At 40.9% G+C, this 26730-nt stretch overlaps 1 protein-coding gene across 1 annotated transcript in view; it reads left to right on the top strand.

Annotated features, from left to right (window-relative positions):
• The window catches only part of ARL8B (ADP ribosylation factor like GTPase 8B), a 52258-nt gene extending 34502 nt beyond the window's left edge, over positions 1–17756 (top strand). Inside the window, exons 2-7 of the mRNA XM_061128043.1 lie at positions 1810–1890; positions 3226–3299; positions 3906–3999; positions 11410–11477; positions 11776–11846; positions 16766–17756. Coding sequence (XP_060984026.1) covers positions 1810–1890; positions 3226–3299; positions 3906–3999; positions 11410–11477; positions 11776–11846; positions 16766–16815 — 438 coding nt within the window. The 3' untranslated portion in view covers positions 16816–17756. The remainder of the gene's footprint in view (positions 1–1809; positions 1891–3225; positions 3300–3905; positions 4000–11409; positions 11478–11775; positions 11847–16765) is intronic.
• Positions 17757–26730: the final 8974 nt, after the last annotated feature.

Below are 26730 nucleotides of genomic sequence, written 5' to 3'. Positions count from 1 at the left end.
TGTATGATGTGTTGCGTCTTTTTGTGTGCTTCTTTGCCATCTGTATATCTCCTTTGGTAAGATCTTTGGCTCATATTTTAATTGGATTGTTTTCCTATTGTTGAGTTTTAACAGTTCATTGTATATTTCCAGTAATAGTCTTTTATCAGATGTCTTTTGCAAATATTTTCCTCCTACTCTGTGGCTTGTTTTGAGTCTCTTGACATTGTCTTGCAGAGCAGAAGTGTTTAATGAAGTTAGCTTATTATTTCCTTTATAGAGCATGCCTTTGATGTTACCTCTGTGCATGTTTCAATCAGGTTATATTTTTTGTTCTTTTGTCATGGCTAGTTTTGATATATGTAGTTTTAATATCACAACTAAATCTTCACATATAAATCACATATGTGAAAGTTCTGAAAATTATACTGTTTGACAGGTATAAATAAAATAGTGATTATGGTTGTGTTAACATTTTTTTCTGAGATTAGCCCAAACGCCACTGAACAGTAGGGGAAAAGAAAAAGAAGTAGAACATTTTTGGGGTTATGTAGAAGAAATTAGCTTGTGAAATTGGAATTCATTGTGCTCAGTACTTGTAGACATTTTGAAGTGAATGTGTGGCTAACAATTAGCCGATGTTAAGGCCTTTAAAATAGTCCCATTTGTTTAATGAGCCCCGTGTTGATATATTTCATAGTCCCAAGTCAGATCATTTGAGAAACATTTCGCAAAATACATAATATATAAAATCAGTATTAATGTGACTCATTAGGTGTCCTTCACTGGAGGATATAAGGAACGTTTGAGTGGACAGACATATGTGCTTGGGGGGAGAGACTTTGTTCAGTGTCAAGAACTGACAAAAGGCAGCCAGTATTGTAACAGAAATAATTACTTTCTAAAGTTTATTTCAAATGTGAGAGATCAACCACATTTCTAAACATTCCAAATTCTTGATCTGCTATTTAGAATAATATGTAGATAAGCTACAGTAATTTGTGTAATCCTAATTTATTTCCAATTGGAAAAAAACAGCCTAATGGAAAAGAATTGAGAACTCAGATAAAGAACTGTTGCTATATGAAATTTGCCATTTCACATCAATCTAGTCAGGAAAGTGTGGATTTATAGATCCATTTGTAAAATGGACCTTTGTTGCACTGTGTAATCAAATTCCAGATGGATAAACATTTAAAAATATAAATAGTATTAGAAGATACTTAATTTTGGTCTCTGACAGCAAGGTTATAAACCAAAAAGAGAATGGAATTGAATAGAATAGAATCCTACATAAAAGGAGGATCATCTTTATGAAAAAAACATTTTATAAGCATTATTAAAAAGCTGACTCAGAAGAGCAACAGTGAATTTTAACAGTATTGTCAATATAATTTCAGTGCTACAAATAGAAAACTTTAACCATTTACTTCTGATTTACTTCTGCCCTGTATACAAAAATGTATGTATAGGTGGAGGAAATTTACGTAACAGATTTCTTAAGTAGTTGTACAGTATTTTTCTTAAAACTTAAAAATAGATAAAATTTGCATTAGTTTTGAAAATATTTTTAAAAGGAGACTGTCTGTGGATGAAAAAAATGCATCTCTTCAAAATCTATGGCTATCAGGAGTATTTTCTTTTTTTTTTTTTTTTTTTTTGGCGACTCTGGTGGGATTCGAAAGGAGTATTTTCTTAAGGTTACCATCACTAAAAAATTAGTTATTTGCTAATATGGGTACAGAAGTAATGTTGATGTGAAAGGTTATACAGTGTTGCAGTTTTAATAAGTAACAATTAATCTAACTTCAAATGTTTTCTTTCATTCAGTCAGGTCAGTTCAGTGAAGATATGATACCTACAGTGGGCTTCAACATGAGAAAAGTAACTAAAGGTAACGTCACAATAAAGGTAAGTCAGCTGCTTGCCACACTTGATATAAATTGTTAGCACATACATTAGGAATTTTTCTGTTTGTTTCTTTGGTTTTTACATGAGTATTGGCAGCTCTTAATTGGGCATGTTCCAAACGAGTGTAAATTAATTTTTTTCCTTCTTTCTCTAATAGATAAAAATGTTTAAGTGTTGAAATGTTAAGTCCCATAAAAAACTTTGCATATGGATTGACAGAAGTAATATTTGGGATTTAGATGTTCCTCGGAAATAAAAATCCCATCTTCAGAGTGTTTGGAATGTAATATTGCATATATTTCATGAATAATTTATGTTGAAAGAGACTGTTTATAATATTGGTAATTTAGTATTGTATTTCTGGTAGCAAATATGGTAACCCAGTTTTCCCTTTCTTTGCTACTAAGCCCTAAAATTAAAACTATAAAACAGTAAAAATTAACTAGTTTAACATAATTTTGTTTCTAGAATAAGTTTGATAGGTTTGCGTTGTGGACTGTTGGACCGGTTTTTAATTTATTTTTATTATTTTTAGCTCTTTTGTTCATGTGGGGAGTTTTGCTTCTATAGCCTGAACCCTTATGGCCATTTTACCCAGTTCTTGTGGCTCACAGAAGCTGTTTGCTAAATTCTTTCTGTAGCTTTTCTGTAGCTTTGCTAATGAAGCTTCTAATGTCTCGTGTATGTCATTGTGCATGTGTCCAGTGTCTGTAGCTAAATTGGAAGCCTTTTGAAGATAAACATCATGACTTAAGACCTTTGCATAGCCCTACAGAGTAGCCACAATAGTGCAATAACTATAGTTGGTGGCTTTCATATGGATAAAATAACTTTATATAAGAAAAGCACCTAGGTAGGAATATTTTCTATGTTATATACAAAATAATTTAAAATGATTACATTCTAATATATATACCCCATCAGACAATTAAACTTTAATAGATTCTGAATGAAGAGTTTTTTTTCTCTTAGACTTCAAATGTGGATGATGTGTGATCATGCAGATTCTTAAGAGTTACTATTTTTTTTAAAATAGGTTTTCAGTATTGGAAATCTATTGGTTAATAGGCAAAGAAAGTATTGCCCCAAAATGAAATCTTTGCTCAGGCAGCACCTATTAGATCTAATGTAAATGTGTTAAATACGAACTTCAAGTTCAGAAATGACCCCAAGAACTTCCAGGACAAGAACTTGTTTGAGCTCGGATTTTTCCAAAGCAGTTTGGCTCTAACATTGTGGAGCTGAGCGTATCTGCTTCTTTTTTTCCTTCCATCTGCCGCTTTTTTCTTCACTGTGTTATTTGAAATATTAAGATTTGTCTGTCTTGATTTGAAGATTTGGGACATAGGAGGACAACCCCGCTTCCGGAGCATGTGGGAACGGTACTGCAGAGGAGTCAACGCTATTGTGTAAGCTGCCCCTTCCACCCCCACCCCCTGCCCCCACCCCCCTTGTAGTCAGTTTAGGTTTCAAGGAAATAAGTCATTTTTCATACTTTTAGAGGCTTAATTTTTATTTCTGGCAGTAAAATCTTTTTTAGGTATTTTCTTAGTACTATTTCCCATTAACATCAGACTTTAAAAAAATGAATCATCAAATGGGAGTTTTGTTTTTTTCTCTGTGTTGCTAATGGATATACATGTTTTACCCCCTAGAGAACAGTCTGTCTCTCTGCTTATTTTATTGGTGTTGAGTTGGTTAACAGGATGAGTTTCAGGTGTGCAGCATAGAGATTCAGCATTTTTGCAGGTTATATTCCATTATGGATTATTGAGAGATAATGGGTATAATTGCCTGTGTTGCATAATATATCCTTGAGGCTTATCTGATTCTGTATATAGTAGTTTGTGGGACAGTCTATTAAAAAGTATTTTGAGGTGACAGCCTTTTAAAATCTAGGACTTAATTTTGATCAACAGTTTCAGTAGTATAAATTAAGAAAATTAAAAATTTGTTCATTGTGATCCTCAAAGAATATGGTGGAGGCATTTTGAGATCACTTTTTTTTTTTTAAGTTACATGATAGATGCTGCAGATCGTGAAAAGATAGAAGCCTCTCGAAATGAACTACATAATCTTCTAGATAAACCGCAGTTACAAGGAATTCCAGTAAGTATGGTTAATTTCACATTATATATTATAATATTTGTAGTTATATTATTAAAAGTTTAATTATGCATTTTTGTTAATTATGTTTGAAATCAGTAGAGTGTCTTTGTTTTAAAGTCTGGACAGCTTATAGTTACTGAGTATCCATCACATGCTGGGCAGTGTGCTATTTAGTCATTTCTTAACAAGCTGGTTAGTGAACTGTATGTAGTAGAAGCAGTGCTTAGTTGTGGGGAAATAGTAGTGAAGAGAAGTAGATAGAAGTAGATGCTTCCTGCCATCATGGAGCTTATGGTTTAGTAGGAAACTAGGTAGATGATATGAAAATCGCTTGAATAATGCAGCTCTGATAAGTGCTATGAAGGAGAGATATAAGGGGCTTATGGAGTTGTAAGTTACAGGGCAGATTTGGTATAGTTTGAGGGAAGAAGGAAAGATTCCCCAAGAAGTGCTACTTGAGCTGAGATGTGAGGGATGTGTAGGCATGTGAGGGAAGTGACAGTTGGAGGGAAAGAGAATTGCAGGCAGAGGCTCTTAGGTAGGAGGAAGTAGGGTTTGGGAGGAGGCTGGTGTCTCTAGAGTGCTGAGCCGAGTGGGCGGGTAGAGCATTGTGAGCCTCTGACAGCAGGGGTACTTCAGGAGGCTGTGCTGGGGGGGACTGGGTATTTTAAATGCTCAGACTTATTATCTAAATCATTGTTATTTCAGTTTAAAAATGGATTGCATGGGGACTATTCCCAGGTGGCTCTAGTGGTAAAGAACCCACCTGCCAGTGCAGAAGACGTAGGAGACAGGGGGTTCGATCCCTGGGTTGAGAAGATCCTCTGGAGAAGGGCATGGCTACCCACTCCAGTATTCTTGCCTGGAGAATCCCATGGACAGAGGAGCTTGGCGGACTTCAGTCCATGAAGTGGGAAAGAGTCAGACATGACTGAAGCAGCTTAGCATAAGGAGGACAGTTTTAGGAAGCTGTTGAAACAGTTTTCAAATTCAAGACAGTTTTGAACTTTTCTTGGCAAAATAGAGTACCATGGATTGGGGTGGTCATAGACAAAGTTGTGAGAAGGAAATAGATGTGGAGGCTGTTTAGGAAGACCGTCCACCAGACTCAGAAAGGAAGATAAACAGGACAATTCCTAGTTCCTGGCTAATGTGGTTGGATGGACGATGGTGCCATTTGTTGAGTGAAAGAAGCTGGACAAGGCCCCGGCTTTACCCTCATGACAAGGTCGTGCGTGTCAGATCCCTGAAGTATGTTATCTCAGGTGATCATCACAGTGTGCTGAGGGTGATGGTGTGATCCCTCCTGGTGACAGTAGTTATTTGCGCAGGATCACATGGCGACTAGTGCATTGCACAACCAGGTTTTGAATCTATTTATTTCTGACTTCAAGGCCTGTCCTTTTTCTTTTGTATTAACTAGTTCTGCATGTGTTGTTGTTCAGTTGCCTAGTCATGTCTGACTTTTTGTGACCCCATGGACTGCAGCATGCCAGGCCTTTCTGTCCCTCACCATCTCCTGAAGTTTGCCCAAATTCATATCCATTGCATTGATGATGCCATCCAGCCATCTCATCCTCTGACACCCTCTTTTCCTTCTGCCCTCAATCTTTCCCAGCATCAGGGACTTTTCCAGTGAGTCAGCTGTTCGCATCAGATGACCAAAATATTGCATACCATAAGTAAAAAAAAAAAAAAAAAAATCTTGTTCCCCATGAGAGTTCTTAGTAGCAAACAATAGAAAGCTGTTTAAGTAGAGAGGAATTCATTGAAACAATATTGGGTAGTTTACAGAGTCTTGAGAAGGCTGCCCTTAACTGTGTTGAGAAAACACTGGAACAAGGGAAAGCTGAGCAGCTGCCAGGATCACATCCAAATTGACATCATATAGTCAGTCTGGTGACCCCATGCAGTTTGTGAACACCAGACTCAATTGCTCCAGTTGGAAGGTCATTTAGTTGATACCCCTTCCATAGCAGAATGGGTTCAGTATTCCTGCTTTCTTGAAAAACTGGCTCTGCATTCAGAGTTTTGGGTGATCGTAGATTGTATGTCCATTCTCTAGCAGAAAAGAAGGCTGGAAAAGAAATGATCTACAGAAGCAAGTAGCTTTATTGGGAGGCAGAGTCATAAGGTGGAAGATTTCTTTGTTTGTTTTTTTCTTTGAAAGACTACTTAATATAGGAAGAGGACTAAGATGCCAGGCAATCCCAAAACTTGAGAACTGATCACAAATGACCAGGATGTATTTTTTTATTTAAACTCACATAGATCCAGGTTGAGAACCTGGGTGACTTAGTAAGACCTAGTGAAAGGGTTAGTCACTCAGTCGTGTCTGACTCTTTGTGACCCCATGGACTGTAGCTGCGAGGCTCCTCTGTCCACAGGATTCTCCAGACCAGAATACTGGAGTGGGTTGCCATTCCCTTCTCCAGGAGGTCTTCCCAACATAGGGATCAAAACCTGGTACTTGTATTGCAGATGGATTCTTTACCGTCTGAGCCACCAGAGTTTGGAGAGGGGTAAGAATGAGAGAAGGGCGGACAGGCTGCCCAAGGGTGCTGAGATTTGGCTTTTGACTCTCTGACCCCTACGATTTTAGCATTCTTTGGAGAGCTCATGGTGCTCCTTGCATTCTGTGGGTCTATTCTTGGCTCTTTCCTCTTTCTGAGAATGAGTCTAGGGCCTGTGAGGAGAATCAGTCACAGTGTCTGGAGTTGAGGGTGGGGATGGGACTTGTATTAAGTGAAAGACGTAGGTTTGACACGTGTTTGATGAGCCGGCCAGGTAGACATGGTGTGCACTTTCTCAGGCTTGGTCAAAGATACAAGTTCTTGGAGAACATTGACTCAGAGTAAGGATGTTATCAAATGCATTATGTGTACTCATAGTTTTTGCTTTTTGTAAGGCAGAAAGGAGATACCTGGGAAAGACAGAATGGTTTTGGGATGCCCCTGTCCACTTTCCTCTTTTTTCAAAGCACATTGAGTAATCACATGACACGTTTGTTCTCAGAGTTGATGGCTACTGTATTTATCCTGATTCCCAAACTTATCCATTGTCTTAATATTTATACATGATACTTTATAGGATGGATGTAGAATTTTAAAGTGTTATTTACATGTTTACTGTTAGATTAATGCCTAACAGATAGCAGTGGTTGAAAATCATGCCTCCACCCTCGGCAGTTAAGATCATACTCACATTTTGGTAAAGATTTGTTAAGAAATAACAGAATGCATACCGTAGACATCAGTTCAGTTCAGTTCAGTCACTCAGTCGTGTCCAACTCTTTGCAACCCCACGAATCTCAGCACGCCAGGCCTCCCTGTCCATTACCAACTCCTGGAGATTACTCAAGCTCAAGGCAGCCCGCTCCAGTAGTCTTGCCTGGAAAACCCCATGGAAGGAGGAGCCTGTTAGGCTGCAGTCCATGGGGTCGCTAAGAGTCGTACACGACTGAGCGACTTCACTTTCACTTTTCACTTTCATGCATTGGAGAAGGAAATGGCAACCCACTCCAGTGTTCTTGCCTGGAGAATCCCAGGGACAGGGGAGCCTGGTGGGCTGACATCTATGGGGTCGCACAGAGTCGGACACGACTGAAGCGACTTAGCAGCAGCAGCATGTCCATCGAGTCGGTGATGCCATCCAGCCATCTCATCCTCTGTCGTCTGCTTCTCCTCGTGCCCCCAATCCCTTCCAGCATCAGGTTCTTTTCCAATGAGTCACCTCTTCGCACGAGGTGGCCAAAGTATTGGTATTTCAGCTTCAGCATCAGTCCTTCCAAATGAACACCCAGGACTGATCTCCTTTAGGATGGACTGGTTGGATCTCCTTGCTGTCCAAGGGACTCTCAAGAGTCTTCTCCAACCCCACAGTTCAAAAGCATTAATTTTTCTTTTTTTTTTTTTAAAAGCATCAATTTTTCAACACTTAACTTTCTTTATAGTCCAACTCTCACATCCATACAGGACCACTGGAAAAACCATAGCCTTGACTAGATGGACCTTTGTTAGCAAAGTAATGTCTCTGCTTTTTAATATGCTATCTAGGTTGGTTATAACTTTCCTTCCAAGGAGTAAGCGTCTTTTAATTTCATGGCTGCAGTCACTATCCACAGTGATTTTGGAGCCCCCCAAAATAAAGTCTGACACTGTTTCCACTGTTTCCCCATCTATTTCCCATGAAGTGATGGGAACAGATGCCATGATCTTAGTTTTCTGAATGTTAAGCTTTAAGCCAACTTTTTCACTCTCCTCTTTCACTTTCATCAAGAGGCTTTTGGTTCCTCTTCACTTTCTGCCATAAGGGTGATGTCATCTGCATATCTGAGGTTATTGATATTTCTCCCGGCAATCTTGATTCCAGCTTGTGCTTCTTCCAGCCCAGCGTTTCTCATGATGTACTCTGCATAGAAGTTAAATAAGCATGGTGACAATATACAGCCGTGACTTACTCCTTTTCCTATTTGGAACCAGTCTGTTGTTCCGTGTCCAGTTCTAACTGTTGCTTCCTGACCTGCATATAGGTTTCTCAAGAGGAAGGTCAGGTGGTCTGGTATTCCCATCTCTTGAAGAATTTTCCACAGTTTATTGTAATCGACATAGTCAAAGGCTTTGGCATAGTCAGTAAAGCAGAAATAGATGTTTTTCTGGAACTCTCTTGCTTTTTCAATGATTCAGCGGATGTTGGCAATTTGATCTCTGGTTCCTCTACCTTTTCTAAAACCAGCTTGAACATCTGGAAGTTCATGGTTCATGTATTGCTGAAGCCTGGCCTGGAGAATTTTGAGCATTACTTTACTAGCGTGTGAGATGAGTGCACTTGTGCGGTAGTTTGAGCATTCTTTGGGATTGCCTTTCTTTGGGATTGGAATGAAAACGGACCTTTTCCAGTCCTGTGGCCACTGCTGAGTTTTCCAAATTTGCTGGCATATTGAGTGCAGCACTTTCACAGCATCATCTTTCAGGATTTGAAATAGCTCAACTGGAATTCCATCACCTCCACTAGCTTTGTTTGTAGTGATGCTTTCTAAGGCCCACTTGACTTCACATTCCAGGATGTCTGGCTCTAGGTGAGTGATCAAACCATTGTGATTATCTGAGTTGTGAAGATCTTTTTTGTATAGTTCTTCTATGTATTCTTGCCACCTCTTCTTAATATCTTCTGCTTCTGTTAGGTCCATACCATTTCTGTCCTTTATTGAAACCATCTTTGAATGAAATGTTCCCTTGGTATCTCTAATTTTCTTGAGATCTCTAGTCTTTCCCATTTTGTTGTTTTCTTCTTATTTCTTTGCGTTGATCACTGAGGAAGGCTTTCTTATCTCTCCTGGCTATTCTTTGGAACTCTGCATTCAAATGGGTATATCTTTCCTTTTCTCCTTTGCTTTTTGCTTCTCTTCTTTTCACAGCTATTTGTAAGGCCTCTCAGAGAGCCATTTTGCCTTTTTGCATTTCTTTTCCACGGGGATGGTCTTGATCCCTGTCTTCTGCACAATATCACGAACCTCCGTCCATGGTTCATCAGGCACTCTGTCTATCAGATCTAGTCCCTTAAATCTATTTCTCACTTCCACTGTATAGTCATAAGGAATTTGATTTAGGTCATACCTGAATGGTCTAGTGGTTTTCCCTACTTTCTTCAATTTAACTCTGAATTTGGCAATAAGGAGTTCATAATCTGAGCCACAGTCAGCTCCCAGTCTTGTTTTTTGCTGACTCTGTAGAGCTTCTCCATCTTTGGCTGCAAAGAATATAATCAATCTGATTTCGGTGTTGCCCATCTAGTGATGTCCAGGTGTAGAGTCTTCTCTTGTGTTGTTGGAAGAGGGTGTTTGCTATGACTAGTGCATTCTCTTGGCAAAACTCTGTTAGCCTTTGCCCTGCTTCATTCCGTACTTGAAAGCCAAATTTGCCTGTTACTCCAGGTGTTTCTTGACTTCCTACTTTTGCATTCCAGTCCCCTATAATGAAAAGGACATCTTTTTTGGATGTTAGTTCTAAAAGGTCTTGTAGACCTTCATAGAACCGTTCAGCTTCAGCTTCTTCAGCGTTACTTGTTGGGGCATAGGCTTGGATTACCGTGATATTGAATGGTTTGCCTTGGAAATGAATAGAGATCATTCTGTCATTTTTGAGATTGCATCCAAGTACTGTATTTCTGACTCTTGTTGACCATGATGGCTACTCCATTTCTTCTAAGGGATTCCTGCCCACAGTAGTAGATATAATGGTCATCTGAATTAAATTCACCCATTCCAGTCCATTTTAGTTCGCTGAGTCCTCCTAGAATGTTGACGTTCACTCTTGCCATCTCCTGTTTGACCACTTCCAATTTGCCTTGATTCATGGACCTAACATTCCAGGTTCCTATGCAAAATATTGCTATTTACAGCATCGGACCTTGCTTCTATCACTAGTCACATCCACAGCTGGGTATTGTTTTTGCTTTGGCTCCATCCCTTCATTCTTTCTGGAGTTATTTCTCCACTGATCTCCAGTAGCATATTGGGCACCTACCGACCTGGGGAGTTCCTCTTTCAGTATCCTGCCATTTTGCCTTTTTATACTGTTATGGGGTTCTCAAGGCAAGAGTACTGAAGTGGTTTGCCATTCCGTTCTCCAGTGGACCATGTTGTGTCAGACCTCTCCACAATGACCTGTCCATCTTGGGCCACCCAAGATGGACAGGCATGGCTTAGTTCCACTGAGTTAGACAAGGCTGTGGTCCTGTGATCAGATTGGCTAGTTTTCTGTGATTATGGTTTTAGTGTGTCTGCCCTCTGATGCCCTCTCGCAACACCTACTGTCTTACTTGGGTTTCTCTTACCTTGGACATGGGGTATCTCTTTACTGCTGCTCCAGCAAAGCGCAGCAGCTGCTCCTTACCTTGGAGGAGGGGTATCTCCTCAGGCCGCCCCTCCTGACCTTGAATGTGGAGTAGCTCCTCTCGGCCCTCCTGCGCCTGCGCAGCCGCCACTCCTTGGACATGGGATTGCTCCTCTCGGCTGCTGCCCCTGACCTCGGGCGTGGGGTAGCTTGTCTCGGCCTCTGCCCCTGACCTCGGGCGTGGGGTAGCCCCTCTCGGCCGCTCCTGCGCAGTTGCAGCCTGGTGCTCTTGGTCACCGCCCCTGACCTTGGGCGAGGGGTAGCTCCTCTTGGCCACGCTTCTGCGTTAAACAGAAGTTGGTAGCCACATATTGAATTAGACATCTGCATGGCATTAATAGAAGTTAGAGTAAATGCTTATTTGAATTATGAAGTGAAATGAGATAGGCCACTGGTCATGTAAATATGCTTTTAATACTATGGCATGAGGTAACCTGATTTTACTGTGTACACATGTGAATATGCTTCTGTGATGTTTTCTTACATAAAATTTACTCAATGATTTTTCTTTTTAAAGGTGCTAGTACTTGGAAACAAGAGAGATCTTCCTAATGCATTGGATGAGAAACAGCTAATTGAAAAAATGTATGTCTTAAGAATGAATGATGGGTTTTTTAAAAAAAATTGGTTCTATTTTGCCCATAAGATACACTGTTTTGCCCACTGTTTTGTTTAGCTTTGCTCCATTATTTAGTAATGATCATAGCCCTGTTTTGGGGTAGGTAAACTTGACATACTAGAGAAGTAAACCCGTAAATTTTATTAGTAATAACATTTCTTCAGTATAATTATTTAAAAGAACAAGTAAAATTGAGCATAGATTGATAAGATGACAATTGTTTTAAAAGCCCAGACTTAACTTTCCTAATTCTGCTTTTTACAGGAATCTGTCTGCTATTCAGGATAGAGAAATTTGCTGCTATTCAATTTCTTGCAAAGAAAAGGATAATATAGGTAAGAAATGACTGATATTTGTGGAGAAGTTGATACCAATAGAAGGGATGTCTCATTCTTTTTACTGTTTATTACCTTTATTTCTGTTTACTTGATTTCTCCTATAAAGTACAATTGCTTTTGCCTCAGGAAAAAGAGTAGGCATTATACCTTTTAGCAACAAATACAGTATCCGGAATCTGCTCTATGCTATTTAAAGAAGTAAATGAAATAAAGACATGAAATTAATTATGTGCTATCAGCTTATTGTATTTTTGCAGAGCTAGTGTCTTAACTGTGCTTTATAACAGAATGATGTTCTTAAAATAAGACTTAACAGAGGTTGGTTTACAGGCACTGTAAGGATTTTTCATTTATCAAACCCGTATATTACTGCAGTATGTTAGCACTCGCAAGTATAAGCCAAAAATAACCCTTTACCTACTTAATGTTCTGTATTAATTTCCTAGGACTGCAAAGTACCACAAACGGGGTGGCTTAGAAAGAGCAGAAATTTATTCTCTCAGGTTTAGGAGGGTAGAAGTTTGGTGTCGGTGTCAGCAGGGCCGTGCTCTCTCTGACGGCTCTAGGGGAGGATCTTTTCCCTGCCTTTTCCTGGCGTGTGGCTGCCAGCAGTCTTTGACCTTCCTTGGTGGTAGCTTTGTATCTCCACCCTCTTCCTCTGGCTTCAACATGGCTTTCTCCTCTGTGTGTATGTCTGAGTGTCTACTTTCTCTTCTTACCAAGGACACATGTTACTGGATTAGGGCCAACCCTAATCCAGAATTACCTCATCCTATGTCTGCAAAGACCCAATTTCCAAATAAATTCTGAGGTTCCGGGTGGATGTGAATTTTTAGGGGTCACCATTTAATCCAGCACGGTATCCGTAAAGAATAAATATGTCTGACTCAACTTCAGTCTGTTAATTTGGTGAGGGATTGTTTAATTAAAGTGTTTTGGCATAGAGAAGATCAGAAGGTTAAAAAAAGAAAAGAAAGAGAAGTGTTTGACAAGATGAAAGGCATTTCAGTGTTAGACAGCTGCTCAAGTGAAAAGACCAGTAACAGTGCAGTAAAAAATACTCCCTAGTAAAAGATAACTTTGTGACACAAGCTTCTCAAGCCGTCTTGTCTGGCATGACAGACTCCACTGAAGTCTGAAAGGAGAGTTTGATACGTGTGCCTTGAAGCAGATGGGTAGGAACCAAGGGATTTTCATGGCTCCTTCACTTCTCCCAGTTGGTGGTTACTGGTGAGGAAGTTTCTCTCAGTGGGTCACTGTAGAAAAAGAGGCTCTCCATCAGGGCTGCATAGTGGCTAGAAATGGCGTGGGCTTTGGAGTAAGGCAGCCTCAGCGGGGAGCACCTGGTCCTGGTACTTTCTCACTGGCCTTGGACAGAGCACCGAAACTCCCTGATTTCTGCGGTGTACTCATCTGTAACATGCGGATGGTGGCAGCAACTTCAAAACTCTCTTACAGGAGTGAGTAAAAAAATGAATTGCAGTGTTTCACTTGTGGGGGACATCACAGGAGTATATTTGTTTTCTCTTGCTGCTGTCAGTCAGAAGCCTGTCACTGACCTCACTGAGCTAAAGTCTAGGACTAAAATTACAGGCGAGCTCCTTCTGGAGACTGTAGAGGGGAGAATCCATTATTTGGTCCTTTTCCGCTTCTAGAGACTGCCTGTTCTCTTGGCTCATGGCTCCTTCCCCATCTTCAAATTCTCTCTCGCTCCCCATTCTTCCATAGTCATTTCACCAATTAACAAAGTATATCAGAATAAAATGTAATAAATCAGTAGTGCCAAAACAGTGTGTTTAAAGAGTTTTTTGACACTTTTTCTTTAGCCTTTATTCAATATGTATTGTTTCTCACCATACTTTTTTCCCCCAGTCATTTCCAGTCTGTATCTCAGCTCCCGCCCTTTTCCCCTCAGACCTGCTCTAATTAGCTTATAGTACTGATGGTTTTTCTCACTGGTTCTGGGCTTCCTTTAAAGACTACCCAGAGCAGTCTGAGCCCACTACATTGCTGATGGACACAAACTCTCCTGTATTAATTAGATAGAATAAGTGACTTGTTATTTTGGGATCATCTAGCTCATTTGAGAACAGACTGTTCCAACACTTAGGGTTACTTCAAGTTTATTTAAAATGTTTTTCCTATGTTGAGGGGAACTCTTGTTAAGTTTTAAGTTGTGCCCCCACGAGAGCATTTACTTAACACAGCAGAGGTTTTCACGGAGGGATTATTTTTCCCCCAGAGACATTTGGCATTTTCCCCCCTGGAGACTCTCTCACTTGTCTTAGTGAGGAGAATGATGCTGGATCAGGTGGGTGGAGACCAGGGTGGTCCTAAACATTCTGTCACCGCCAGAGCTGAGAATTGTTCAGCCTAAAATGTCAGTAGTGGCAAGATTGAGAAACCCTGTTCTATACTAACCATGATTTTTAGTTCATTGTGCTATTCTGTAAATCCATGACTCCCTTAAATTTCCTTTAGAGTTTTCCGACATGATGGAGGGGAAAGTGTTGGAAGGGGTAGGAAAAAAAACCCTTATTTTCTGCTGTGACAAACTAGTCAGATACTTTGCTCATTTATGAAGGAAATGCAGAACTGGTGAGACCTTCTTAATGCTCTTTAAGCCTAATCTTCACAGTTCATTTCATATTATTATCAAGCTTAAGGAAACTGACCCGCACTGTTAACTAGATTCAAAATTAGTTTGTAAGGCCTGTTTATTTGGAGTGAGAAGTGCAACAGCGAAGTCAAGCTTTTTGAGTAAAAAATCTCAGAGTACTCTCCTTAATTTCAGCTTTTGTAGTATATTTTAGTACCAAATTTACCAATTTTCTAAATTGCTCCCCAAAGTATTCATTGCACATGGGTTGGGTTGTATGTTATACTTGCAGGTTTCTAATGGGGAACATGAGGTCCCTTAGGTTCATTAGTAATATGTCCTCAAACTACGCGTAGCGTAGATTATTTCAGGGAAGATGGTCTTTTTGAAGATGGTTGATACTTGTGGCCTTTTTTTATCATAGTGGTAACTACTCCTTCATCTGAATATCTTACTTTTTGCCTTTCAGTCTGGTCTTAAGGATTCATCTGTCTTTAGGGTATGACGTAAGTCCAGTGTCCATAGGTTTGTTTGTTTTTACAATGTGCTTCTTAAATATTTAAACCTAGTCATTTCACTTTCACATTTCCCTTTCCCCCCTTTCAGTTGCAGTGATTGCGGCTTTGCGCATTTTACACACTGCTGTCCTCCTCTTGAAGTGCAAATTACCCGCTTAACATTGTTTCCCCAACTCTGAACAGGTTGTGTCTGTTCAGATCTCAGCTCTAGGCTCTTCTTTATATACAGTGTTTGGCTTACAGTTTCTGTAATGAATGTTAGCTGGAAAATTGGGAGGTTGAACATTCTCCAGGCTTGGAGAAGAGAGCGCTGATTCTAGTAGATGCTCACGTATCCTTTATGTGGTTAACACATTTTAAAGAACTCAAGGGATAGTAATTCAGTGTTTTGATTTAGCTGCCTTCTGTCAAAAGTGCTTTTCCTGACTCTTCTCAGGCACTGTAGCTTCAGTTGCCACCTCCACAGTGGTATCTCCATTTCTTCCTCAGATCTGTACAGCTGAAAGTACCTGCTGAACGTCTCCACGTGTTACCCTTCTGTGCCTCAAACCTCATGTGCTCACTGCCGAATTCTCAGTCTTTTTCTTTCCCAAATCTGTTCTTCCTTTAGCCACTGGGTTAGTCAGCAGCTCCATGATAAACACACACTTATTCAGGCGAAAAGATTCTTTCTCACCCACTGCATTTGGTCAGTCCTGTTAGTTCTGTATTTTAAATATGCTTCCCATTTTATTCCTCTGTTCTTACAACACCCGATTTGCTTCAGGCCTTCGTCCCTTTCCTGTTCCCATTGTGAATGATCAGTCTCTGTACCGACAGCCCTCCCAGGCGCCCTCCTCCGTTGCCATTGTTGAACTTGCTACAGTGAACTTACAGTTTACAATAGACAGTATAGCTTCCCTGCTTAAAATTCTCCAATGACTTCCTATTGACTTGAGAATAAAGTCCCAACTTCTGAGCCTCTTAGAATGGCACATAAGGGTGTCTGGCTCTCTCTAGGTCTGTGGTGCTGAACTGAAGCCAGCTGTGCTCCACGGGGGCTGTTTGGAGGTCCCTGGAGACATGACTTGTTTTCACAGCTGAGGGTGGGGCGTGGTGGTAATGGCATCTTGTGGTCAGGGTTATAGATGCTGCGAAATACTCTGCTATACACAGGAAAGACTCTCCCCTCCACCTTCCTAGCAAAGAATACCCAGCGCCCAACCTCAGGGTGCGCTTGAGAACCCCTGCTCTCGCCTTAGCAGTGAGCGGCATCGCTTCCCCACCCCTGCGCTTCAGCTACCTCTTACCACCTGTCATCCATCTAGAGCTCCACACGGTTTCCCGCCTTTGTTTATTCTTTTGCGCTTTCCTGTGCCTGGAATTCTGTGAGGGCCATCCTCCAAATCTAAACGATATTTACATATTTTCCAACTATTATATGCTAAAGACCTTTGAAAGTAGAGAGGGGTTCTCCCATCTCTTTGCATTTCTGGTACTTCACATGCAATACCTGATCTTACAGGCAATCATTAAACTTCTGAATGAAGAAAGAAAGGCACATGCTGTTCTGTACACAATTTAACTTTTAAATTGGAGACTGTTCAGTTCCTAGAGTTTCCAGATTAACCTCTCAAAGGTCAGGTAATGAAGAATGGTAGTACAGGTACAGATACCTATGTATTATAGTAGTAGGCAGAAAAGAAGAGGGCAGGCCTGACGTATGCTTTGAAATTGCCGCATTTTAAATATTATCTCTGATATCTAGTTTCTTCACTTTGATGTCTTAACATCTTCACTTTTTTTCCCTCCATCTTTAGATATCACACTTCAGTGGCTTATTCAACATTCAAAATCTAGAAGAAGCTGAAGCATCTCCTGAAGTCTTCCAGTCCTTCCTGGCTCTAATCCTAGAATTATTGTCCGTTCCTCTGAAGTACTTCCCAGAATACGGTCCTTCCTAAACCCAAGAAATTGCCTTTTTCAGAGTTTATTTCTCATGTGCACTGCTGAAGATGTATATCCCTAATCCTTCATAAAGAATCAGCTAGAGTTGTCATGATAAAGTCAACACACACAAAAAGACTTCCTATATACTTGTCTTTAACAGTGTGTAGAGCTTTTTTTTTTTTTTAAAAAAAAACAAACACACTTTTGACCATCTTAAATCAAGAAAAATTGCATACTTCTGTTCTGGTCTTTCTGGGCCAGGTTTTTCTATTCGTTTTCAGTAAATGTCTATCTATGATATTTCATTATAGAGTCCAGTAGCTTAATACTGATACTGACTTGATACAGCATGATGTTTCTAGTGCCACACACAGTATTTAGCAAACCTTTAGCTTGACTCATGTGGGATAGAAACATAATGTTTATATATCTCACAAATGCATGTGAAACGTATAATTACACCTTAGGAATTTTTAAAAATGGTCTGCAAAGAGTGAGCAGAGGCACCAGATCAATGTTGTTATTGGTTCTTTACACTGGGAAGATCTTAGGCAATGAATTTTAAACACATTCTGCTCTGTGAGAATTCTTCATCTCCAGAAAGCAGTTGGGGGTACGGGAGGAACTGAGGCATGCTGTTTTGTATCTGTCCAGATCATTACTTATGTATTTTTTCTCCTTTTTTTTCTCCTGGTTCAACACACTTTTTTAAGGGGTTGGGAATTGAAGATTTTCTCAAAAGCTTTCATGAATTTAGAGCATTCCAGCCAATATAATAAAACGTGTTAAGAATGTCAGACTGTTCACACACCTGTTTGTTCTTTCTCTGTCCAGTTATTAAACCAGTGTTGCTGCATGACACTCTAACTCTTGACTTTTTATATTCAGTCATAAAGTTGACTTTCAGCACAATAGATACTTAGAGATAAATAGAAAGTCTTATTTTTCTCTCTTACCGACACAAGCTTTGGCACTGTTCTGTCCGGTGCCCTTGGGCATCCTGACTATTGTGACAACCCTAGAGCTGCCTGCTCTCTCTGAGGTCACCATGCCCAGTCCGCAGGTTATTAAATAATCACACAGAGCGGAGGAATCAGTGCCGTCTCTTGTTTGCCTCTGTGCTACAGAGATGTGTCCAGACTTCCATGAACATGTTTGGTAGCTTAGTGATCTCCATACACATAAAGGGACATATGAAAACTGGATCACTTGTGAATCGTTACTTACATAGCCCTCTGTAGTAGCTAAAAGTCTGTGGTACACCTGCTTATGTGTTGCCTCACACTGTGTGTGATTTTGTTTCTTTTGTTAAGCAGCACTCATGTAGACAGTGCATTTCCAAACGTGTTGAGCACTCAGAGTGCAGTCAGCTGTCAGTTCTTTTAATGATAGCAGTTTTACTTTACAGACTGCCATGGCCTTAAAAATATTCTGTACAAAACACCGCACCATGTTGCACAGACACTACTTGCTTTCCTCCACTCACGTTTTATGAGTAGAACCTCAGCTTTTAAAATTCTGTTCTTACTCTTTGATGCATGTTGCATACTTCCCTGATGGGATGGATGGTTCTGTAAACAAAGGGATATGTAAACTTGCTACTGTATCTCAACACCATTAATGGTCACTGTGAACCATTACCAAGAATGTGGCAACTTGCTTGTGCCTAAAAGGAGGAACCAGAACTAGACTGTGTGACTTTGCGGGGACCGTATAGGTTCGTTTAATTGACCTACAGCTGAACCGTAATGTGTTTGTGTGTCTCTTCATTGCTTCCAGCATTTCAAGACATCCAGACACTACTACCAACATTTTCCTGTGCATTAACTTCTGCATGTGAAACCTAACAGTTACCGAACTTTGTAAATACGTGAATTTTTTTAATTTAGGTGGATGCATTTTTTTGTCTGTTTGCTGCTCTTCTCAGCTTTATTCAATAAACTTGCATTTTGAGGGTTGTATTGACAGTTTGAACTTAAAATATGCATCATGATGGACGGTGCTGACACATTGGAAAGGGGTTGGAAAGGTACCATGAACACAGTCTATAGACCATGTGCTAGAAGGAAATCAGCTCAGCTCTCAAAGAAGTGGGTCTGTGGGCCAGTTAAAATTGAAATGAACACTTAAGTATTCACAGGACTGACACTGCGATTTGTGGGGTGGGATGGAGGCAATGATATCACTTGTACTGGGCTTCCCTGGTGGCTCAGTGGTAAAGAATCCACTCCCAATGCGGAGACTTAGGTTTGGTCCCTGAGTCGAGAAGATCTTGTAAACTGTCATAATACACCAAATTTAGGACTTTTTGAAAATAAGTGGCAAGAGCTAGTTAAACATTTTGTAATCCAGTTTTTAAAATCGTAACAAAACTATTAATAAACTGAAATTACAAGACATGTCTCCTTACTGACTTCAGTTCCAGAATGAAAAGATTTAATTAAAGTATCAAACATGGTGGTTTTCGCAAAGAGGCACACTTCTAAAGTAAAACATTTGATCTGTTTTGTTTAGTATGTTATCTTTCACACTGTGAACGTGAGCATTTATTCCATCAAAGCTATTGGGGAAATGATTTTATGTATTTTTTTCAGAGAAGTTCAACTTGGCTTTTCTTGCATATCTACACTGTCACTCTGTACAAACATACAGTGCTGGTCAGTGACGTGTGTGTTTTTACGTTTCTAGGATAGAAGTAACTGGCTATCAGCTCTAAGTTTTCAATTGAATTGGTGGAGCCATAGTCAAGCTCTCTGGTCCTCAGCAGCTTCCTACTAAAGTGATATTTTGAAGGAGGAGTATTCTAAGAGCAGGGTGGGGAGAGGATATAAATTTAGCTTACTTTACCCTCTGTTCTAAGTCTGTATTTGCTTTGAAAAGTTGAGACTTCTAAAATTAGTCCCTTTGATTCTGTCAAGTAAATTGGATGAATTGGACTGTGTCTGCTTTTGTGTTTATTGTTTTTGACTAAGGAACTAATTGCCTTGTGTATTCTTTTCCTGTAGGATCCAGTTACACTGAAATGTTGCTTTGGTATTATTCAACCTTTTCAGGGACTGGAGGATTGAGAACTGGAGCATTAATTTTACTGTAGTTGGAGCCATATCTGTAACATCCAGTTGGCTGAATGTGTGTGCATGTGTGCTAAGTCGCCTCAGTCGTGTCCGACTCTGTGCTATCCTATGGACTGTAGCCCACCAGGCTCCTCTGTCCCTGGGATTCTCCACTCAAGAATACTGCAGTGGGTTGTCTCGCCCTCCTCCAGGGGATCTTCCGGATCCAGAGATCGAACCCACATCTATTAGGTCTACCTGCATTGGCAGGTGGGTTCTTTACCACCAGCACCACCTGGGAAGCCCAATTGGCTGAATGCTTTTCTCTAGAAATGTGTCATTGGGGGAACCACTATGTTCAGTATGTGAAATATTTTCATTTTGTTCCAAACTTTAAAGGTTGTACCTTCAGTAACATGTACATCAGTGAAGATACTTGAAAAGGAAGACAGTTAAAGCAAACACTAGGATTGCCTGATTTCCCTTCAGTTTGCGGTTCTACAAATAACGCAACCCATGGCAGGTGCTTCCTGTTGATTAGTAAATATCTTCCATACAATTTCTGTTTAAAATTCAGCTATTAATAAAAATAGGTTACTTTTGTAATGGCTGCCTCTTGAATGTTCTTAGGAAAATGAGTCATTGAGGTACTAGACAGACTCAATGGAAAGTTACTTAATCTGAACAGCCAAAGTCATTCATTATTCCATTTCATTAACAAGCTCTCTCCGTAAGGTAATTCTATTTTAAAATCCCAAGGTAGCCGGTGATTTAGGTAATGTAGATTCCCTGGAAGGAATTGGGAAGAAGGGGATACCTTAGCCTCATTTTACTGGGACTTGCAGGTCTTGTATTCAAAGGATTGTGGTGGGAAAAAATTGTCACCTTAAAATGCTTCCTTAGCTTGGTTCCATGTGCTGGATGGGTGTTTAAGAAAATGAATTCTTTGTTTTGTGTGACTGGTGAGTTGCTGAACCCCCTTTGGCTCTGCAGTTTTCCCTAATGAAGAGTAGAGGATTTCTTATATCATTTCTCCCACCAACAAGCTCTGGTTCTAGCAGTCTAGAGATGTGGATGGTGGTGAGACAGAAGGCAGGAAAGAGATGAAAATGCCCGCTGGTCCTAGTGTCCCAGTGATTATGTTAGTGTTGTGTGTTCCTCTTAATCCTAAAACCACAGAAATGTTTACATTTCATAACTTTAATTTTAACATAGTTAAGGGCTAGAGATCACATTTTACAGAATGACGTAATAACATTTTGTTTGAAGGAAATGCTGTAGCCACATGGGCTTTGAAAGCCATTAAAAATTTTCAAGCATTTCTCCCAGACTGCAAAAAAAATATATTCTGGTATACAATGTGGAAAAATGTAAACCATCCAATTTGGGGGTGCACGTTTAGAGTGAATTTTTAATATTTGATAACTCCTGTGTTGCTTGGGTTCTGCTGGAATTTAGAGCTTGGAGAAACCTGGGGCAGTTAGAAAATACTTCCTTTAAAATAGTAAGGGAGGGGGAACTCCCCCAACGAAACTTTTGCTCCCTTTTGAGCTGGGGGGAGTAGAACATCATCAGATTGCTAATTATAGTATGTCTCCAACCAGCTCTTATATAATCTACAGCCTTCAGTTTTGTACAGTCTGTGTTACATAATGTACTATCTTGTTTCTATGTTTTAAGTGAGTCCATCTTTTCTACTATTAGCAATACATGAATTAGATGACTCCTTTTTCTACTTGTATAATCCCCTAAGGAAAAAGAAATAGTCTTACCAGTAGCCAATTTATGAAATTGCTAGTTCTCCTCACCCTTAAGAGTTAAAAATCTGTATCATTCCTACTTTTTTCTGGATGCATCAATAACTTAAGGGCTGGGGCCTGTGGCATGAATGGTGGTGATGAAAATTATTTTTGTTGGAAACTTGCTGTGTTTGATTTAGCAGTTTAGCAGTTAGAACATGTGGGCAAGGAAGCTCACCACGTTTTTTCTAAATTCCATTTATTTTCCCAATAATTTGATTTTTTTCATATGTAAGCTCCATTATTCACCCATGACTGAGTTACCACTCTCCCACTATCATCACTCTTAATATCAATTTCTTATCTTTTATTGTTTTCTTATTGAAAAAACAGAAGTATAAATGTTTTGCTTTTATGAACATTACTCCAATGGATCATTATGTCCACGTGCAGCAATTCACAGAAACATGACTGGGTCAAAAGGTAAATGCCTTTGCACTTAGTCTGGGAATTGCCACTTTGCCCCCCTCAGGGGATGTACTAGTTTTTATTTCCACTAGTCTCTGTCCCCTGTGTCTTTCCAACCTAGTGTGTTGATAGACTTTGGGACTAATGCCCTTAAAACAGGTACAAAGACTAGTTCTCTACTGTCCAGTTTTAAATGTGAAATTTAGCTTTTCTTACCTAGCTAAGGAAACAGTATTACTGAATTATGAAGTTGGATCTTTACCAAATCAATCATGGGGTTACAGGTATTCCCCCCCCCCCCCCCCCCGCCCTTTATTGTTTGTTTATTCTCCCTTACCCCCACCTTTATAAAGCAAGTATATATTGCTTCAGAAAGAAGCAGTAGTCAGAATTTTGAAAGTCATCATCACTTCTTTTTTTCACATTGTTTTGTGTAATCACTTATAACTTCTTGGAGTAGAAAAATCCTTCCTTTTAATAGACTGTTTTAGTCCTGATATTTCACATAGGAAGTTCTGGGACTACTCTTTAGGGTCATCAAAAGGCCAGAGGTTTATTTCTGGCATTGCAGTTTTAGGAGGCTAGTGCATTGGTTCACCCATGCAGCCTTATAAAACATCCCCAAAACTGTAATGTCTGTTTACAGTGGAGGATATCTCTGAAGGAATTGAAATAGATGTAAGCAGTCATCTTCAGCTATCAAAGTAGGATGGAGATTGAATAGACCCTGATGTGTGGAAGCTGGACCAGGTTGAGTTAAATAGAGCTGGAATTAGACTTGATTCAAAGCTTTTTCAACTGTTTCTTAGACGATGGTGAGTTTTAGCCCTTGTCCTATTTTATACTCGGTTTCCTTAGACACATTTTTTTCCTCCTAAAATAATGCTTTGATAATAGGGGCTTATTTATATAATTCTTCCAACGGACCTCAGCTGTTTATGTTCCAGGTACTTCTACTAGATGCAGGTCTTAACACAGAGTTCATGTGTCGTAATAATAAAGCTCAAGCTGCCTAGGTGGATCATTGGTAAAGAATCCGCCTGCACTCAGGACACACAGGTCTGATCCCTGGGTTGGGAAGATCTCCTGGAGAAGGAAATGGCTACCCACTCCAGTATTCTTGCCTGGGGAATTCCATGGACAGAGGAGCCTGCCTACAGTCCGTGGGGTCACAAAAGATTCTGACATGACTTGGCAACTAAACAACAGCAATGATAGGGCTTACCATGTATGCGACACTGTTGTAGGTATACTATATACAATAAATCTAATTCTCAAAACTGTATGTGGTAAGTACTGTCTTACCACCCTCATTTTACAGATGAGAGGACAGGTCCTGAAAAATAACTTCCCAAGGTTACTCAGAGGGCAGTGCTAAGATCTGAAGACCTGGCAGTTGGACTTCTGAGTCTGGCTTCTTAGCTGTTATCTCTAGTGTGACCCATTTTTCCCATAGTGCATTTCAGTGTCCCTTAAATCAGTCCCCTGATGCTTTTGTGAGATTATGTATGTATGGGAAAAGCTATCACAAGACAGTTACTTAAGGAGTTGATTTTTAAGATTGGGTTTTCTTGTTAAATCTGGGTGTTGTTCCAGTCTTAGCTACATTTACCTTGAGGGGAGTCTAGTCTAAAAGGCTAGCACAAGATTTTTGTTGTAACTGTTCAGTTTAATTGGAGAAGTAAACACTTTGTGAGTCTGACCCCTAAATCTTAGGCTGTGCAGGACACTAGTGTAGGGAAGGACCGATTTCTTTTTTTTTTTCTTTGAGGGCCAGCCAGTTACAGTGAGTTTTCTGGGACTAAAGTGTAAGAAACCAGGGCAATAATTCTTTCTGCCTGGAGTCAACTAGCTTGGAGAACTCGACCCCCTCCCCCCCCAACCTGACTTCTTCCCTTTATGGCTTATGGAACAGAGCTTACAAGGTTTTCTGCAAAGATTAAATGAGAACACGTGAAATTATTTTGAAACTCGCTCAACATTTACAACTGGCAGTTGTCAGTTTGACCATGAAAAGCGTCTTTCAAAATTCAAATGGTTTTTCTCTGGTTATGAAAAAAAGATTTGTTTTTGTTAGTTGCTCAGTTGTACCCAACTCTGCGACCCCATGAACCCATCCAAAATTTCCAGGCAAGAATGGAGTTCTCTGGGCAAGAATACTGGAGTAGGTAGCCACTCGCTTCTGCAGGGAACCTTCCCTGGCCCAGAGATCGAACCCGAGTCTCCTGCATTGCAGGCAGATTCTTTACTGTCTGTGCCACCAGGGGGGTCCTGGTCTTTGTTAGAACTTGTATCTGATGTGAAGATAGGAGTTATTACCAATGTGGTCTGCAGTTGACCATGATGAATTCAAATTTGCAATAAAATAAGTTAGGAAACATACGACATGGTCCTTAATATTCTTATTTACTTTGCAAGTTCTGGAGGAGGCAGACCTGAAAGAGGGTCAAGACCTGAAGTTGGACTTTCAGCAGAGTCCCTAGGTGCCTTTCACAGAGAAGAATCTATAGGCAAAAGATCCAGGATCCAACTCTTTTTACATTCTTTTCAACGCTTGGGCAGGCAGGATTTTGGACAACAATAAGACTCAGTCAACAAAAAAAGGCCTTACTATGTGCCAGCTACCTTGTATTATAATCAGATGTTTCTTAGGGTTCCTTCTTAGTCCCTATTATACCTCCTCTGTGTTCCTAAAAATCCCCTGACCCTGAGAATGTGATGAGTATGCCATGTGACAGCTTTGTCATCCTGTTAATCACTCCCCTGGTCCCTCGGCCAATCTGATTTGAGCTAACCATCAGGCCTTGCTTCTCAAACTTTTCAGGAACCTCGGTACAACAGCCACATGGTTTAAACTTATGGCAGGCCAAACTTAGCAGACATTTCCAGTGCAGGAAACAAAAGAAAAAAAAAACCCTTAAACTGTTGTCATCACATGAAAGCTGACATCACTTTGAAGCTTCATCACTTTGAAGCTGACATTTGCTACCTTACTAATTATGTAAAGATGGTGGTGGTGGTATGCTGCTGCTGCTGCTGCTGTCGCTTCAGTCGTGTCCGACTCTGTGCGACCCCACAGACGGCAGCCCACCAGGCTCCCCTGTCCCTGGGATTGTCCAGGCAAGAACACTGGAGTGGGTTGCCATTTCCTTCTCCAGTGCATGAAAGTGAAAAGTAAAAGTGAAGTCGCTCAGTTGTGTCCAACTTTGCAACCCCATGGACTGCAGCCTACCAGGCTCCTCCACCCATGGGATTTTCCAGGCAAGAGCACTGGAGTGGGTTGCCATTGCCTTCTCCCGGTGGTGGTGTAGTTGCTCAGTAATGTCCGACTCTTTGTGATCTCATGGACTGTAGCCCGCCAGGCTTCTCTGTCCATGGGATTCTCCATGCAAGAATACTGCAGAGGGTTGCCTTTCATTCTCCAGGGTATCTTCCCCACCCAGGGATCAAACCTGTATCTCCTGCATTGCAGTCTCTTTTTTACCGCTGATCCACCACAGAAGCCCATGGGAAGCAGATTCAGAAGGGTAAAGATTTGACCTGGAATCTTTCCCACACCCGGAAGGTTAGGTTACTACTACAGTGTAAGGGAGAGATGGTCACAGTGGGAGGGGCAAGAAGCGACATGGTTAAATGAAAAAGTGAAAAGTGAAAGGTCAGTCGTGTCCGACTCTTTGCGACCCCAGGAATTCTCCAGGCCAGAATACGGGAGTGGGTAGCCTTTCCCTTCTCCAGGGTATCCTCCCCACCCAGGGATCGAACCCAGGTCTCCCGCACTTCAGGCGGATTCTTTACCAGCCGAGCCACAAATAGATACGGTAAAAATAATTTAGTCTTGGCAGTAGCAGCCTTGACTTCTCCCCCCGACTCCTGATCCCTTTAAGAAAGATTCTTTACTTGACAAAGGCAATATAACCTACCTCAGTATTTCCTGAGATTGCCGGTTGCTAAGAATTGCTCAAGAGCGCTTGTTATACACACATTCTCGGGACCTTTGGAGCTCGGTGGACAGGAGCTGGGAATATGGGTTTTACAATCTCTGTGAGAGATTCTTACAAGTTAGCGTGTTTTAATAAAGTGTTAAAGGTACCAAGTAGGATGTATTAACAAAAAGAAATCAGGACACCGTTTTGTGCAGTCTTCAGCTAAACAGTAGGCTCATCACTCCTACCATTTAACAGACAAATGAAAAACCCTGCCTTACAGAAATGTCCTTTTTCCTCCTCGTTCCTTACGTCTTTTATCTGTCACCATCCCTAACCTAGAGCTGGAGTGGTTTTCTTCCGTCCCAGGTCCGCGGGAAGCAGGCTCTACACGGAACCGGGCGGGCCCGTGGCCACGTCCTTGTCCGGCAGCTGGCTGCTCCCGTGCCGCGCTCCCATTGGCTGGAAGTTGCCGTGTCCCGAGCCGGAGCGGCCCCTACTCGCCACGCCAGCCGGTCCGACTCCGACTGCCCAGGGGGCGGGGCCGGACGCCGGGCCGGGGGCGGGGCGGAAGGGGGGCGGGGCCTCGCGGCTCTGAGGGCGTCCGGGCGGCCTATGGCGCGGTAGGGAGTCCCGGGCCGCTCCCTGCGAG

This window comes from Dama dama, chromosome 24 (genome assembly GCF_033118175.1).
Source record: "Dama dama isolate Ldn47 chromosome 24, ASM3311817v1, whole genome shotgun sequence".
Taxonomy (NCBI): Eukaryota; Metazoa; Chordata; class Mammalia; order Artiodactyla; family Cervidae; genus Dama; species Dama dama.
Note: the sequence above shows the minus strand (reverse complement) of the source record. Positions and strands in the feature narration are given on the sequence as shown.